The sequence below is a fragment of the Trachypithecus francoisi genome, unplaced genomic scaffold (assembly GCF_009764315.1).
Source record: "Trachypithecus francoisi isolate TF-2019V2 unplaced genomic scaffold, Tfra_2.0 Lachesis_group0, whole genome shotgun sequence".
In the NCBI taxonomy this organism is placed as follows: domain Eukaryota; kingdom Metazoa; phylum Chordata; class Mammalia; order Primates; family Cercopithecidae; genus Trachypithecus; species Trachypithecus francoisi.
In genome coordinates this window covers 192,192,695-192,210,478 of record NW_022681453.1, presented here as the reverse complement: position 1 = coordinate 192,210,478, position 17,784 = coordinate 192,192,695, and the positions used below count along the sequence as shown (strand labels likewise).

General features: G+C 41.0%; 1 protein-coding gene and 1 long non-coding RNA gene across 2 annotated transcripts in view; one reads left to right on the top strand and one right to left on the bottom strand.

Annotated features, from left to right (window-relative positions):
• Positions 1 to 7,633: 7,633 nt before the first annotated feature.
• Positions 7,634 to 9,793, bottom strand: LOC117084397. The gene is made up of 3 exons (XR_004437431.1): positions 9,701 to 9,793; positions 9,438 to 9,498; positions 7,634 to 8,934 (listed from the first exon to the last, which is right to left on the bottom strand). It is a non-coding gene; the product is annotated as an uncharacterized LOC117084397 (long non-coding RNA).
• ATP13A4 (ATPase 13A4) overlaps positions 7,851 to 17,784 on the top strand; it is a 153,299-nt gene continuing 143,365 nt past the window's right edge. Inside the window, exons 1-2 of the mRNA XM_033213065.1 lie at positions 7,851 to 8,119; positions 8,329 to 8,490. Of these exons, the coding sequence (XP_033068956.1) occupies positions 8,105 to 8,119; positions 8,329 to 8,490 (177 nt within the window). The 5' untranslated portion in view covers positions 7,851 to 8,104. The remainder of the gene's footprint in view (positions 8,120 to 8,328; positions 8,491 to 17,784) is intronic.

Sequence of the window (17,784 nt, the reverse complement as noted above, 5' to 3'; positions counted from 1 at the left end):
AATCCTCCAGGAAACCAGGTATAATCTTTCCTGTTCTTAAACAAGAAAGATTAATATAAGACTGTTCAATTGTGTTTTTCCCCATTTCATATTTTTTTGGGAAGAAAAAAATTCTCAAGTACCGTTCAACTTCTAATACTATTTTTTCCCTAAAAATTATCTTATAATTTGTCTGACACGAGACTGGGCAGATATACAATCTTATTTATTCTTCCAACAATACCGTATCACGGAGTAATGGGATTATATCTCATTTCAAAGATGAAAACATTGAAGCTTAGGATAATTTAGCAACTTGCCAAATTTTTCGTGGCTATCCAGTGATAGAGCCATAATATAACCACTATGATTTTTAAATTTTTATTATTATTTTTGTTTGAGATGGAGTCTCCCTCTGTCACCAGGCTGGAGTGCAGTGGCACCATCTTGGCTCACTGCTACCTCTGCCTTCCAGGTTCAAGTGATTCTCCTGCCCCAGCCTCCCAAGTAGCTGGGACTATGGGTGCCCGCCACCACACCCGGCTAATTTTTTGTATTTTTAGGAGAGATGGGGTTTCACCGTGTTAGCCAGGATGGTCTCGAACTCCTGACCTCGTGACCTGCCACCTTGGCCTCCCAAAGTGCTGGGATTACAGGCGTGAGCCACTGTGCCCGGCCAACTGGTGTGATTCTATATTTGAAATTGGTTTCACTGTATCTAGGGCTTGGGAGGTAAATGGCAAGGAGAACAGGGAACAGTGGCTAAAATCCCTAGTCTATAGACTCTTTTGTTTAGATATCCACCTGTATATTACATCACACACACAGATATTTCCCATTTTTACAAAAATGCCTGATGAATGCATTTAATAATATAATGCATTTAATCATGTAATGATAGCATTCTGTAACAACTTGCAGTTAATATATCATGGATATCTTCCTATAGTAATAGATCTACTTTATTCTTTTATTTTCCGTTTTATTTTAAAGTAGTATAAGTACAACATAACCCATACTCATCAAAATGCAGGGGTTTTTGTTGTTGTTGTTTTTTTTTTGTTTCCACCCCAGGGATTCAGGTTTGGTAGGTCTGGGTCGGGACCAGAGTATGTGGGGTCCGGGAGAGCTTCCGGGGTGGCTGACACACACCTCTGGTGAGGAACTACTGCTATTCTCTGCCACATACTCTAGGGTCAATGAGATGTGAGAAAAACAGAGCAACCAACAAAGCATGCAGCTGGCCAACAGCAAAGTACCCTGGTGCCAGAGAAAGGCTGGATGAAAGGAGGAGAGGATCGGACTCCATTGCCAGCGAAGGGAGAAGTACAGTGATGTTCCCACGGTAAACATAGCTAGTCCAGTTGCATGTTTCATAGGGGTGTGCAAAAAAGAGGGATGTGAAGAGACACTGACAGCCCTAAAGACCTCCGCCGGGACAGAGATTAGATTGGAAGCTGGGGGCCTTGAGGTTGCATTTGCATGGTAAGCACAGTTTTGTTTAGATTGCTTTGGCAGGGTTGATGGATTACGGGAGAGCTAAGAAACCTCCGAGATCCCTTCTGATGCCACACTCATTGGGAGAGGGTCTGAGTACTAGGAGGTGCATTAGTTGTATCTTATGACTTTCTTTTTTCCATGAGTAAGTAACATTTCCCATTACCAATTTGCTTAGCACATTGAACGACATGTACAATACACAAATAAGAGCTCTGAACTTCTTTTGTCATTAATTTCAGTTTCGCCCCCCTCTCAAAATATCACTGATTTATCCACTTGAGAGTCTCCCCCCTTTTGTGGAGCATCTTACTTGCTGATGAAAGAGGTAACCAGCTTAAATAATCCGAAAGTGGACTTTTGGAAGAATGGCAAACAGAGAGGCCAGTGGAGCCCCAGCCTTGCCACTTCCTTCATCCCCAGCAGGAACCTGTTCTTGATTTTCCCCAGGGGCCTCAGCCCAGTTCCTGGGTCATCCCAGGCCCATGGCAGGGGCACTGAATCCAGCCCAGCCTTGCTCTCTGCAGCTCAGCACCCAGCCACACTCTTGGTTAGTCTGCCCAGAGACAGTGCCCTGATTCTCTTCATTGGGCTCTTGCCTCATGCCTAAGCCTGAGGTCCCCTGTGGGTACTACTGTTCCCAAGTTCCTGCCTGGCAGCCTGCCTTGAGCCCCAGATTTTTTCTAGGAGTAAAGAAGCCTTTCCCAGGCCAGGCTCCCACCCGGAATTGGAACACTGCCTCAGGCCCGAGGTTTCTGATTGGAGCTTAGCCACTAGAGGACAGACTCCATGGAGCCAGCTTCCTGTCTGGATTTCCAAGTATCACCTGCCCCATTGCTGGACTCTAACTGCTTGTTGGGAACATTTCTGCTTCTGTCTTATGGCCTTTCTCTCCTTCCCTCTTGGCCAACTGTTCCCCTGAGCTGTGAGCAAAAATTGCTATGAGCTTCAATTGCCTGGTAGATTAAATTTCCTTTAGAGGTACGTGCAATATCATCATCTCCCCAAGCACAGATTTTCACTCCAGTGGGTGGGCCCAATGCTATGTCCTAAGCCCTCTGGGTCATACCTAAGTAATGGGATATGCTCTACAATTCAGTGATATGGCCATGGCTTTACACAATTGGTGCATTCTGGAAAAGTTCTATTTAAATCTATACTTAGCAAAAAAGGTCCTCTTAAATATTCTAGAGATACTGTTTCAAAGTATCCTATTTTAATCCCTTTACAAAAAGTGAGTAGCAGCCAGGCATGGTGGCTGACACCTGTCATCCCAGCACTTTGGGAGACAGAGGTGGGTGGATGGCTTTTGCTCAGGGTTCAAGACCAACCTGGGCAACATGTTTTTTGTCTTTACAAAAAACAAAAACAAAAATTAGTTTGGCATGGTGGCTCCTGTCTATAGTCCCAACTACTTGAGAGGCTGAGCTGGCAGGATCCCTTGGGCCTACGAGGTTGAGGCTGTAGTGAGCCATGATTGCACCTCTGCTCTCCAGCCTGGGTGACAGAGTGAGACCCTGTCTTAAAAAAAAAAAAGTGAGTAGTAATATGATGCTGTGTGAAGTATATCATATATAAGACTTGAGAATTTTAGCTTTCACATATTGTGATCTTGGACAAATGATTACACAGTCATCTAGTAACTTTTTTCTCACTTGAGAAACAATGAGGGTAACTTAGTAATTTCTAAGGCCCAGTCTAATTCTAATCGTCTCTGATTGTTAATAATCGTACCCTAACTTGTATTGTTTTGTATATTCAAATTTTTGAGTTAAAAGTTCTCAAAATTAAGTACGCTGACATGAAGCTTCTGCCTGGGGACTGTCTCTTTTGGATTTTGTTTTTATAGGTTATCCTTAATGACCTGGAATTGTTATAACAGCTGTCAACTGAGGTAAGCTTCACAGAAGGGGAGCTGCCTTACCTCCAGAGAGGAGCTTTTAATTTCTTATTTTTGGAAATAACAGAAAGCCAAGAGGGCTCTTCTGAAAGTGAAACAACAGGCCACCCCAAGGCACTGGGAGGAGAACAGACCCGGTGCTGAACGGGGATATTTGAGAGCAAGTCCTCTGAGAAGCAGACAGCGTCAGCCTGCTCTTTTCTTCTGTAATTAATGGGGAGTCCCTGGATCTTTGTATTAGACCCTTTAATTTAAGGGTTGCTAAATGTTTCACAAACATTAATTAATTCAGTTAGACTTTGCACCACCACCTTGAGGCAGGTAATTCCTCTTTGGGATATCGCATCTTTGCTTGCTACCACAGACTGTTTTGAGCAGATTAGGATAATTATTAATAACCGTAAAGCCTTGAGTTCAGATGAAGTTCTATAACAAAAGGTTTCAAGTACTTTACAAATACGAGATTTGTATAATGAGGACTGAGGAGGAAGATTGAGCCAGTTGATTGCCAATGATGACAAAGCAGAGATACTGCACTTGTTTCAGGTTCCTCTCCATGCTAAAGACACATGACCTTGAAGAGCTCTTTGTGACCTCTTTATGACTCAGTTCCTACAGCTTTCAAATGGGGGCAATGATGTTACTCACCTCCCTACTTCACAGAGATGTTGCAAAAAATAATATTTGTAATATGCTGTGAGTTCTCAGATGAAAGATGGAAGTTAACATATAATGAAACCTTATTACCATTTATCATCACAAAATCTAAATGGGCCAGACAAGTAAGCATCAGCATCCCCACGGTCCTGGCAGAGAAACCGGTCCTGCCATTATTTCCAGTGAACATCTATTCTAGACGCTCACAGAGGTTGAGAACTGCTCAGAGCAACAGGCATGCTCCTAAGATAATCAAAAGCAAACCAAGACGCCACATCAGCAGAGGTAGCTAAGTATTGATCCTTTTTACTTTCCGTTCCCATTCTTATTTGGGAGAGAGTATTTGAGAAAAAATCAGTTCAGGGAGAGAATCGGAGAACGAACGAAGGAGCTTTTCCTCTTGGACGTTCCCCTCAATTCTAAGGTATCGATATATGTGTATAATTGACAGCCCCAGGATGGGCTGTGGGGGTCCTCGTCTGTGCCGTTGCTGTCTGTCTCCCTTGTTAATAATGCTGTATTTATCGAGGCCAGCGTAAAACTCCTATCTTTGTGAGGGTTTCCTGGCCTAACTCTCTACTTGAACTTCCTCTGTCACTCTTGTGTAATTAGCATATTATACGGAATTTATATTTTGGTGTTGGTCTTGTTTCTTAATGGACTTAACTTTTGGGGGGCATAATTTATTAAATCTCTATTCTTCATGTGTTACAGATCTGGGTATACTGAAGTTAATCAAACTCGTGTTAAATGAATTAGTGAATGGAATCCTTCAGGAAAATGTCAAGATTAGAATGTAGACCACACCAAATCCTCATCTGCCATTCTTACTAAGCCACATCACAACCCGTGAGGCACGCAGAGTATAGAATAGAAATATCGAACAGGCACAATTAAGGAAAGAGAGGCTGAATTCAGGAATACCTTTTCAAACAATGTTCCAAAGAGAAATAGAAGACTAACTTAGAAGGTTCAAGAAAACTGTCTACATAAATACAGTACTATGTAGAAGGACCGAGTTGCTTTGGCACCTGATTCCTATAATATGAGCGCACAGGCTGATCAGGAACAATAGGGATATTTATGGAGTTCAGTTTGCCTTCCATGTTATTGTCACTCTGTGCACTAAGCTCAGACTCAGACCTGGCATTCAGGACCTCCATGCATGGCGTTGGTCCGTACGTCCCTGCCACATGTCACTCCCCTCTTCTTCCTTCGTGCACCCCGTGCTGCAGTGGGGCTGATGGACTTGCTGTCAGCATGACCATGTGTTTCTCCCTCTGATGACTTCCTTGCTTCACATGCCCTTTCCTGCGGCCTCACTCTTTGTTCGAGCCTCAGCATCTCCACCTGTTGAAGCCTTTTTTGACTCTTTCCAAGGCCTTTCTCAAAATGCTTCCTTCACAAAGAGGCTTTTCTGGTCATATAAATGCAAACCTCTTTGCAGAGCACTTTGGATGTGCCAAATAAATGTGTAGAAAGGTATTAGTCCAGTAACTAGGATCATGGATTGGGAGAGCTGCATTGCCTAGGTCCGAATACTCATTCTGTCACTTACTAATGGTTTGAATGTAGGCGAATTACTTAATATCTGCACTGTGTTTCCTTGTCTGTCAATAAGAATGATCAGAATAGTATCAACCACAGAGGCTTTTGTCAGGACTGCGTGCAACAGTGAGTGTAAACCGTTTAGAATTGTGCCTCATATCTGGAAGTGTTCGGTAAACGTTCTCCTTGCTTTCCCACACAACCTACCCCTGTTTCTGGATATGCTTATGTTTGTAGACCAAAAGCACTAAATGAGGGTGAGTACTGTCCATAAGTAGTGTTGCCATAGATCAAATCTAGATGTTTTACCAATAGAACTCCCAAAGAGCCTGAGGAAACTCTCTCACTACTGGAGTCCTCAGCTCCACTGAACCAGGTTGTGGAAAATAATTTTCCACGGACACCTGATTTTTATAAAAGCTTTTAATGTTCATAGGGACTTACATATTTTCCTTTTCAAGTTTGGCTTAAATATTGTAACAGCATGACCTGATTTATTTGATGGGGTAAGTTTGTGTACAGTTTCTCCTCTAGCTCTTAATCAGTTACACACTCATCTCAGTCTCACAATGGTGCATGAGTTACCAAGGGTATTCAGGAACCCAGCCAAAAGAAAACAGTGCAAATATTGCCAGCGATACACAGGAGAATGAATTGCTTCTCTCTCACCTGCCCAGGAGCACTGATACAGTTTCGCCACGTCACATACTAACACTCCTCAACCTCCATCAGTTGAGATGAAATTTGGAATATGCATGTTTTATATTTTTTTCTGTACTGAATATATAATTACTGCCTAGTAAGACTGTTAAATGTTCAGTTAGGTTTTTTGAGTTATAATTTTTTATTGAGGTATGATTTTTAAATTTATTATATCTTTTCATTGAGATATAATTCACATTTCATAAAATTCACCCTTTTAAAGTATACATTTCAGTGAGGTTTAGTATATTCACAAATTTGTGAAGCCATCAGTAGTTCTAGAACATTTTTATTGCCCCCCCGAAAAGAAACCCTGCATTTCTTATATTTTGACCTTGTGATAAAACGTTAATTTTCATTTATTTGGTTAAATTGTGCTAGCAAATTTTTGAAACCAAGAGAACTATATATATGTATACACACACACACACACATATATACATACATACATATATATTTTGTTATTACTATTACAATGGGTTTACTTAGCTTACTTTTTATGTTTATCTTACACTTTACTATTTGCTCAAGGTTTTACACATACAATGTACTCACACATACATACACACACACGCACACATTGATCTTGGTCACATTAGGGCTGTTTGGGTCAGGTTGGAGATATCATTGCCAATGTAGCTTGAGGGAGAGACAGTGGACATGGTGAAGGTAAAAATAACTGTCTTTTGTTGAACACCTATTATTCCCCAGGCACTCTTTCTTAAAAATCTGTTTTAGGACATATGCTCGATTATCATCATCTTTATGTTACATGTGAGCAAATAGAGGCTAATGGAGTTTGTATAACTCGTTACATCCCAAGGTAGCACAACGACCACCTAGTACAGTCCAAATTTGAACTCAGGCCTTCCGACTTTAGTGCATATGACCTTAACCACTGTGTGCTACCACCTACTGTTCAGTTGCACATTTAATTTAACAATCCTAACAGCACTTGATCGGTGCCGTACCATGTACCTTCACAAAGATCTCACTCCATTCTCTCAACAGTCCCGTTGGGTGGCACCAGAGAAGAAGAGCCAGTTCCTATGGTTACATGGTCACATAGCAAGGCCAGTGCAGACAAGCAGCTGGAATTCAGGTATTTTGCCGGAGCTAGGGTAGGGGTGTGTTTCTCTACACCATGCTGGGACTTCTAACACTATCTTAGGCTTCTGTTCCATCTCTTATAGTAACAACCCACTTTCTATCATATTTGTTTGGAAGTGTGAATCCCTACATCAACACGAGGACAGCAAATATGACTTAACTTTTTTAGGTAGTCCCTGTGCTCAGGCAATGTTTATTGAATAAATGTGTAAACAAATTAAAAAAGAGTCTGACCATGTAGTCATTTGAATATTTTAGTTCTAGACTTTGTTAAGTGTTGGAATATCAGTATTTTAGTGAAAGGAGACTACCTAGACTAGTTTGATGTTACCTTTGTTCATTTTCTACATGTGTTTCAGAAAAGTAAACTTAATTTCACATACACTTTAAATAGAATGTTTTTTGCATATAACAGGAAATGTGATTACAGATACCTTTTGAAGAGGATGAGTGATAATTTGTACCTTTTGTAAGCAAACTGAATGAGAGTACTATTAGAAACCTATGGATCGAAGCCTTCATTCATCAGAGAAAATCTGCAGCTCTGTGCCCTTCCTCTCAACCCAATTCCTTAGGTCCTCTGAATAAAGCAGTGACCTGGGAGTTCTTGAGTGACCCGGTTCCTCGCTCCTGAGAAGGGTCCTGCCAACTCTGTATTGTCCTGTTGGATTTGCAGTCAGAAGTCTGAGGCTGGCAGGCACTGGGCAGGCAATGAGTTCTTTCCCTGTAAGTTGGGCACAAAAAGATCGGCATGGGAGCAGCCTCCTTTGAGACAGCTGCTCTGAGAGGACGCAATAAGCAGGGAGCAGCCAGAAATTCCTCCTAGCAGAGGGTGACTTGTGGGAGGAGTTCAGTTTGCCAAGTATTGTCGTTTGTTGAGAGAAGGTGTGTGCTCAAGGAGGAGTTTTAACCTGGAGGATCATTAACTCTTTTAGTCAGCTGAGGAGGTGCGGTGGCTCAGCGGCTCGGCGAGTTGGAGTTCGTCCTGGAAGCATCTGCCCAGCAAGGTCAGGGAGGAGGTGTGGAATAACTCTTTCATGGGACACTTTGAGAAGGGCCAGCACGCTCTGCTCAATGAAGGAGAAGAGAATGAGATGGTAAGATTCTAGCCACATTCCCTTCTTCCCATCCCACTCCTCAGCCTACGAGACACACACACACACACACACACACACACACACACACCACACATACAGAGACTTCTCTGCAATTTCACTCTGGTATTACCTGAGAAAAGGTCATATTTAAGAAATCTCTCTATCCTGTAAATATAACCTCTGACAGCAGAAATTTGCTAGAATGAAAATATTGTGTTTATCTTGTCAATAATGTTTTCTTTTTAAAGAAAACAGAGAGGGAGAGAAGCACCATGCCACTTTATGATTCTTGTTTGAGTCTCAGTGGTATAGCCAGTTCTGTTCAAAACACCTAACAGTTTTAGGAAATCCCTAATGTGAGAAGCAGTGTATTCCCTGGTAGGAAGAAGCAGAAGTGCCGCTAGGTCTTCAGCCTTCTCTTCTCACACAGCTTGTTCACTGAGTCTGTTGGACAGGGAAGACATACAATAGTAACAATTATCAGCCTATACACATTTCTATTTTCTTCTAGAATTTTACTTTTGTGGCTTCCTCATTATAGAGATTGGTTACAGAAAACTTTCGGTAGTTTGTTATCTCCTTTATTTTAGATGCACTCCTATCTCAAGAACTATAGGAAAATCCAAGATGACTCATGCTCAGGATGAATTTAAAACTGTATTTCTCAATTACAATGTCATCAAGAGAGAGTCAGAAATGTGTACTTCTGTTTAATAAGGTCTTTCTGCTAATTGTGTAAGCATAGTCTTTTATGCCAGTAATGATGTAATTAAAATGTTAAAATGTGATGCTCTCATTCAATAATAACATTTTGTCTTCCTGGAATTAATATGTAAATAACAAACCTGAAAGATATTTACTTAAAATGTTTTTCTTGGTTAATTGCTTTAGCCCTGACTATTAAATTCTTTGTTCCTAAACTGGTCTTTCAAGTCTAATCTGCTTACCTGTTCCTATAGCAACAACATTTTTTGGACTTTCAAGAGTAGATCCCTTCTGCTATCAAAGCTGAAAGAATTATAAAGAAGTGAAAGGCACATTAATTCAGGTGCCTTTCTTAACCATATCCTTTACTTCATTCAGATTTGACTGCCAAATGAATTGTCTTTAGCCCCTCCACAAATGTCACCAGAAATGACTTGCTAGCCCACATTGGATATCGTCTTTGTTTCTTAAAAGAGTTTTCTTTAGGAAGTGAATGTTTCATTACTCTCGATATTAAGTTGAAAAGTTTATCTTCATCTTGAATACTCTTCACCAGAAGGCAGAGGCTGCCTCCTCTGAAACATTTTTTTTCTCTCTCTCTCATTTAGAAATACACTCACTCTTTTTCAGTACACCCCTTTCTGCTCTTGGACAATTTGTCTTTCAAGTGTCAATAAGAATCATTTATTTTCCAGAAGACATTCATGGTTGTAGGGAAACTGTTACCTCTTCCCTAGCGTACATATTCCACCAAAGCAATTCATTAACAGTTCATCTTCATAACGGCACCATCAGATGCATGAGGAAGTCCACCTAGTTTTGTATGCAGCTGGAAGCCCAGTTAGGAGAGGGCTTTTAATATGGAAAGGGACACTGTGTTTTCTGGTGGGCAGTCATTTGGCCAGTAGTCTCAGCAGAGGTGCAGCAATTAGTATGCACTCCTGAGCTCTCTATCCTCTTGTGCCTACAGAAACCTGGCCACCTGCCTGTTGCTGTGTCTGACATTCTGTTCCTTTTTAACTCACTCCTCCATCCCTTGCCCAGAGCAGTAAACTTTAAAAATTATCAAACTATATATATACATATATTCTACATATTTTGTAGTGATTTTTAGTATATAGAGCATTTTCTTGGCCACTAGCTAATTTAGTTTTCATCACAACCCTATGAGGTAGATGCTGTGATTCTTACTTTAAAGATGAGGAAATTGATGCACACAGAATTTTCCGAAGGTTGCATCAACCGGTAAGTCCAGGCGCTGAGGTACCACACAGTGGTGTTTAAGTTGATAGCGCTTTTGTCTCTGGACCTGAGCATAGCCCACTGATACCTCTTCCAGTTCTTCCTGAGAACATTGCACCCATAAGAGAACACGTTCCCTTCCTTCATAAAACAAAGCTACATCAACATCGAGTCTTCTTATATTCCTCAGGATCTGTTCTGTTATAGATAATTTGAGTTTCTATTTTCTTCAAGATAATTTGAGTATCTTAAATAAGCCTGTTTCCTCTGACTTCCAGGTCTAGAAATGTGTCACACCAAAGTGTTTAGGCTTGTGCTTTGTAATATACTTTACTTGAAACTTTGCAAATGTAATTTCTCTTGTGGTAGAAATTACTTCAAATTTCAAGAGAAAACAACATTCTGGGGTTTAGACCTCCTGTCAAATAAAGAAGAAGAATATTCTGAGGGCTAAAGATGCCTGGGATTATCTTCCATTTTAGAGTTAAAACAAAAACAGTCCGGGCGCGGTGGCTAATGCCTGTAATCCCAGCACTTTGGGAGACCAAGGCAGGCAGATCATGAGATCAAGAGATCGAAATCATCCCGGCCAACATGGTGAAACCCCATCTCTGCTAAAAATACAAAAATTAGCTGGGCAGGCTGGTGTGCACCTGTAGTCCCAGCTAGTTGGGAGGCTGAGGCAGGAGAATGGCTCGAACCCGGGAGGCGGAGGTTGCAGTGAGCTGAGATTGCGCCACTGCACTCCAGCCTGGCGACAGAGAGAGACGCTGTCTCAAAAATAAGTAGATAAAAATAAATAAATAAATAAATAATAATAAACAAAAGCAAACAGGAGCTAAAAAGCAACCCTAGGTGACCTGAAAGTAATATCTTTAAGTGCAAAATGAGACAGCAGCCAAAGGAAGAAAGAGGCTTTTGGAGGGAGAAGGAAGGAAAGGTGAGAAAGTGCCCTTTGGGGAATGTTCACCTAAATGACTGCCTCAAAAAGGCTTTGTGGAGGAAACTCCTGGAGAGCACTGGGACAGGACAGGAGGCCTGGCTCTCACCGGCCTTGGGCTAGCTGCTTACCTGCTCTAGCCTCGGTTTTTATACCTGTAAAATAGGACTGGTCCTTCTTACCCCTACCAGACTCACAGAGCTCTCATGAAGATCAGTGGGGATAATCCATATGAACATGTTTTGAGAAGTATACAGTTCTGGTGAAGTGTGAGCTGCTATTATCTAAATAAAGGTAGAAAGAGCCAGGGCCTTAGCAGTTAACCAATTGAATAAATAATACCCCATAAAAATGAGGTCGTCTCTTGCCATTCAGTTATACCAAAAGGAATATGTACTTTTTCTTTTTTTTAAACAGAGTCTTGCCTGTTGCCAGGCTGGAGTGCAGTGGCGTGATCTCAGCTCACTGCAACCTCTGCCTCCCGGGTTCAAGTGATTCTCCTGCCTCAGCCTCCCGAGTAGCTGGGGCTGCAGGTTCATGCCACAACGCCCAGCTAATTTTTGTATTTTTAGTAGAGACAGGGATTCACCATGTTGGCCAGGATGGTCTCCATCTCTTGACCTTGTGATCCACCTGCCTCGGCCTCCCAAAGTACTGGGATTATGGGCATGAGCCACTGCACCTGGCCAAGAAAGTATACTTTTATTCATAGGCCGTAGAGACTACTTATAAATGGAGAGGAGCTGGCTTATTTTCTACTTACCTTGTGCAGACTTTGGGAAAACACCAACCTTTCCGCTTCCTTGTTTGTGAAGTGTGAGTATGAGAATGCCTGGGAGCACAAATCTCTTTCAGTCGTGACGTTTTGTATTTCTAGTTTGAAGGAATTTAGAACCGTTTCCTTATACCATGACTGAGCAAAGGTATCATATGGCTTAATTGATTCTAACATTACTCTTTAGTTACACCTTAACACAATCAATCTTTTGGGGAAGTGTTTTGTTCCAGTGAGACTTAAAAATTAATGTCCCCTGATATTTTTCCCTAGGCCTTAACAAATAAGACAAAAAAAAAAAAAAAAAAACCCTTCGAATTCTTTTCTGATTATAAAGGTAACATATGTTTATTGTAAAATATTGCAATGACAAATAAGGATCTAAATAATGAAGTAAATATGCTTCATGAGTTTACCACCAGACATGTCAATAAGAAATGCAGGCTGGGCGCCGTGGCTCACGCCTGTAATCCCAGCACTTTGGGAGGCTGAGGTGTGCAGATTGCTTGAGCCCAGGAGTTTCAGACCAGCCTGGGCAACATAGTGAAACCCTGTCTACAAAAATACAGAAAAAGTGTCTGGGCGTGGTGATATGCACCTGTAGTCCCAGCTACTTGAGAGGCTCAGAGGGGAGGCTTGCTTTGGTCCAGGAGGTTGAGGCTGCAGTGAGCTGAGATCGTATCACTGCAGTCCAGCCTGGGGGATAAAGTGAGACTCTGTCTCAAAACAAACAAACAAACAAACAAAAACATAAAATTCATCACTTTCTCTTTTGCTCTATCTGCATACTTATCTATGCTTTTGAGATTATTTGCATCTAATTTATCTGTGTCATGGAAATACGAGGTAGTGGTGTTACACAGCATGGTGCAACTGTATTTCTTTCCATTTCTTCCCGACTCCTAACTCAGTGACATTACATTAGTAGCTTGAAATAAATAATGTTGGTGATATTTATGCCACAGGAATCTGTAAATACTACAACGGAACTCCCACCCTGGCCCACCTGAAGGCCAGCTGTTAAATATTTACCAGGACATCACTGAACATATTATTACCTCATAATCTCCCTTTTTCCCCCTACATGTGAAAAAACAATATGAATATTGTTTTTGGATATCATCCGTTTGTTTGCATCATGGCAAAACAAAATTATTGTATTGATTTAAAATTTATATTCTTAAAAAATACATACACATACTTGGAAATATGTATTTTTTTAATGTTAGTTTTTTTTGGCGAGAGGGTCTCTGTCTGGGTTGGAGTGCAATGGTGTAATCGTAGCTCACCACACCCTCAATCTCCCAGGCACAGGTGATCCTCGCACATCAGCCTCCTGAGTAGCTAGGACCATGGGCACATGCCACAATGCCTGGTAATTTTCTAGTATTTTATGTAGAGATGGGGTTTCACCATGTTGCCCAGGCTGGTCTCAAACTCCTGGACCCAAGAGATCCACCTGCCTTGTCCTCCCAGAGTGCTGGAATTATAAGAGTGAGCCTCCACACCTGGTCAATATGCATTTTTTAACAAAAATGGAGTGATTCTATCTCTACTTTAAAAAGAAGAACTAGCCTTTCCATTATACCTACAAATGCCTTATGGAGATATATATATATATATATTTGATAATTAGAGTGTCACATAACTATTTCAATATTCAAGTTGTGTTTGGATGAATTGTACTGTATCAGCAGGTTTCCCATGTTGCACGTGTATTGTGTCTAATTTTTTGTTTTTTTGGCTGTGATGAGCAACTTTGTACTTAGGTTTTTATTTGTTTTTCAGATTATTTCCTTAAGATAAAGGCCTAGAATTATTATTACTGCCTTAAAGGGGGCATGCATTTTCAATTTGGATTAACACATCATGCCCAATTACCCTTCAGAAGTTGTAGTTGTACCCATTTATAATCAGACCAGCAATCTTTTTTGAGAATACTTGCTTTCTCCTCCATTCATGCCAACATTGAAAATTATCAGTCTTTTTAACTTTGGCTCATTCAGTATACAAAACTGATATTCTGTGGTTGTATTATTTTTACATTTCCTTGATTTGAAGTTGAACACATCTTTATATGTGTATTGGCATTTATATGTTTTCAACTAGAATCTCTTAATTTTGTAACTGATACTGTACCAGCCGGTAGTGGGTAACTAAAAACTAGTAGTGGAAAAGCACGATAAGCTCTTTTTGGACTTCCGTGTCATTTTGGAGAACCTAGCAACGGACACGTAATGTGGCAGCAGGGTGGTGTGTGGTCGTTGCCACATTGGAAGTCCTGTCATGCCTTCAGCAGGAGCTAGGAACATTTTTTTCCACCAATTATTCGGCTCACTTTGATAGCTGATGTTCGTCTTTTCTTCTCTAACACCCGGGAGCAAAAGCGCCTCCCCCACCTCAATAGCCACTTGTTTATTATGCTCCATGAGCACCTCCGAGGCAGTTGCCAATGTTAACTAGTGAACCCACAGATCTCATAGTGGGGGAATTGTGTTCAGGCTGAGACATTTTGTCGTTTGAAATGTTCAGGAAGCTGGGCCACTGGCCAAGTCTAGTGTCTTTATTCTCGATTCATTGCTGCAGAACTCCCATGAAGTCAACTCATCTTCGATATAAATTTTAGAGGAGTGAAATTTAATTGCTTCTTGAAGACAGTGACCCTGCTCATTTCACATTTTCTTGGCTTCTCCTTTCCCCTTCCCATTACACTCGGAATTTAACACAGTGCCTGGCACAAAAACTCAGAGCATGATAGCATAATTGCAAGCTCCATTAACTGCAATTTTGCATTCTGAGAACAGGGAGGCAGCAGGGCTCCAAAGTAGGAGTGGTTTGAGTAATTTAAAAATAAACCTAGAAAATGTTATGTTATTTATTTGGAGTGGTCAATGGTCAATAGTCTCAGGATTTTATCAGTTAGTTCCTCTCTCCCCCAAGAATAAGAAAAGCTTATTCTTCCGAGTTAATTAGCCATGCTATACTATTTTTCTATGAGATACTTTATCTTTTCATCCATTCATGTATAAACTCAACAAATATTTAAGAAACCTCTACTTTTTGCCAGGAGTCCTCTGTGCTAACTAAGGAGGAATTTGAAAGAATAGCAAATAGCTTCTGTTTTCAAGGAGCTCACAATCGAGTGGCAGTGCTGAGGACATAATTTGCAGGACCCAGTGCAAAGTGAAAATGAGGTGTCCCTTGTTCAACAGTTATTAAGAATTTCAGGATGGTGATAGCAGAGCATTAAGCCAAGGGTAGGGACCTTCTGAGTGTAGGGCCCTGTGTGACCGCACAGGTTGTGTGCCCATGAGGTTGTCCCTGCAAGTTGGGGACCCAGGGGTACAAATATAATGAAAGTGTGATATAACAGTTATCATTTTGAGAGCTATGCATACAGAGCTGTGGGAACACAGAAGAAGGAAAAATTCAGTCAAAGAAAACTTCAAGGGGAAAGATGACATTTCATTTCCCTGGAGGTGGGAGTAAGATTTTGGAAGAACTTCATAAGACATTCTAATGAATATCCTTTCCAATGATTCTCAAATATTGATCTGTAGAATCAGGTGGGGGAGTACACACAAAATAGATTCCTAGGTCCCATTCTAGACCTACTAAATTAGAATCTTTGATGGTGGAGCTGGACTTGGTCAGAATGATTGTGATGCCAGCCTGGCTGACACAATGTGGAAGCCACTGGAAGTTTTGAAGCAGGGAGTAATATGGTAGGATACTTTAAAGGATGTTACATCATGGAGTGAGCAAAGTTGGTTGGAAGAGACACCAGTGAGGAGGTATTTGAAATAGTCCAGGTGGAGGAATAGGACTAAACTGTATAGCCTTGTCAGAGAGGATGCTGAGTAAAAAGTGGATTTAATAGATATTTAGATGATAGAATGAAGAAGACTTCATAATCCAAAGACTGGGAGGTAAGAAAGAAGAGGTAACAGGATGAGTAGTTACTAAGGATGTCTCTAAGGTTCTTAGCTTGTCCAATGAGGAAAGATGATAATGCCATTTAATACCCAAAAGAAAAGTAGGAACAAGTTGAGAGTAGGGATGGCAGTAGTAAGAGCAAATACTTAAATGGCGATTGATTTGAGCCAAGTTCTGGACTAAGAACTTTACACATAGTCATGTATTTAATCCTCTCAGCAACCCACTAAGGAATTATCATCTCTCTTTTATGAATACGAAAGTTTAGGCACAGGGAGACGAAGTGACATTACCAGCTTCCTTTGGCAAAGTAAATGGCAGGCTATGGCTTAAGTCCTTGCCTTAAATAATGGTTTATTGCCTATTGTTTTTGTTAAATTTTGGATGTGCTACTTTAGTTGTTGATGGTAGAAAAAACATCAGGGTGTAATCGAAAGAAACATAACATTCGGAGGCTGGAGACCAGCATTGTTGTGTTGGCTCTAACATGATTTATTCTTACAACCCTAGAGCACTTCACCTGTCTTTAACATTGGCCTATTTACAAGGTGGAGATAATGTTACTCAAACACCAGGGCTTCAGTCTAGGTCCTGCTGCTGGCTGCATAGAAAGCCAATCGGTGAGACAGCAAGTATTGCCAGGGAAGATGGCTTTTATTTGGGTGCTGCAGCTGAGGAGATGGCACTTCAGTCTCAAATCCATCTCCTGACTGACTACAATTGGGGTTTATGTAGCAGGAAAGGAATGTAACTACATTGGGTAAACAGGAATTAGGGAGGGGTAAGGAAATCATGAGGGATGAGGGACCTGGTTTCTCACTGCCTGAATGTGAGGATCTGGTGAGTTTCAGTTCCTTGATGCTATTCAGGAGTCCTGAGGGTGAGTTTCCTGAGGGAGGGCCAAATGTAAGTTTTAATCTTCAAGACCTGGGTCAATTTTAGTATTTTTATTTTAAAAGACTGTAAAGATCACTTCTATGGGACAATTGGGCCAGTTTCAATAATAATTCCATAGTGGATTGAACCAAGGCTCAATACAGATGATTTCTTGACCCCAAAACACACACACACACACACACACACACGCACAATTTAAACATTTTTAAAACAGATAAAACCGCTGTGAAACATCTTAAGAAATTTAAGTAATACTCAATTTGTTTTCAAAGTGCTGTGAGTTTTTTAGTCAATGAAAGAAAAAAAACATATCTGAAAACATTATATCAGTGGGAACTGGAAATTTATGGCAGTTGTGTCAATTACTCATAAATAAAGAAATAAGGAGTAAATCTATTGGCCAATGATTAACTAATGCTGAACCGTATAGGGTCTTCAGGCCCGTGGAAGACAGAGCACAGGAACTTGAGTTGGCACTTTGGGGAGGGAGTTGGTCATTTGCTGATGGATCCAGAAGAGATTCATTTTGGGTGCCCATTTCAAGGCTTTGTAAAGACTAGACAGATTAGGTTGACTCGACTAATTGGCCCATAGCTACTTCTGAGTGCCATTCATACAAACCTTGGTAAGCTGCCTGAAACCACAGGCTGGGTAGAGTTGAAAGGCAGCTCAGAACACCATCTCCTCAACTTTTCCCTCAGCCTAAGGCTATTCTTATGGACAATGAGTACAGCTATACCTGAAATGATCCCTTAGAAAAAGGATAGAGAGGAGGACCAAATGTCCTGAATGCTTTCCA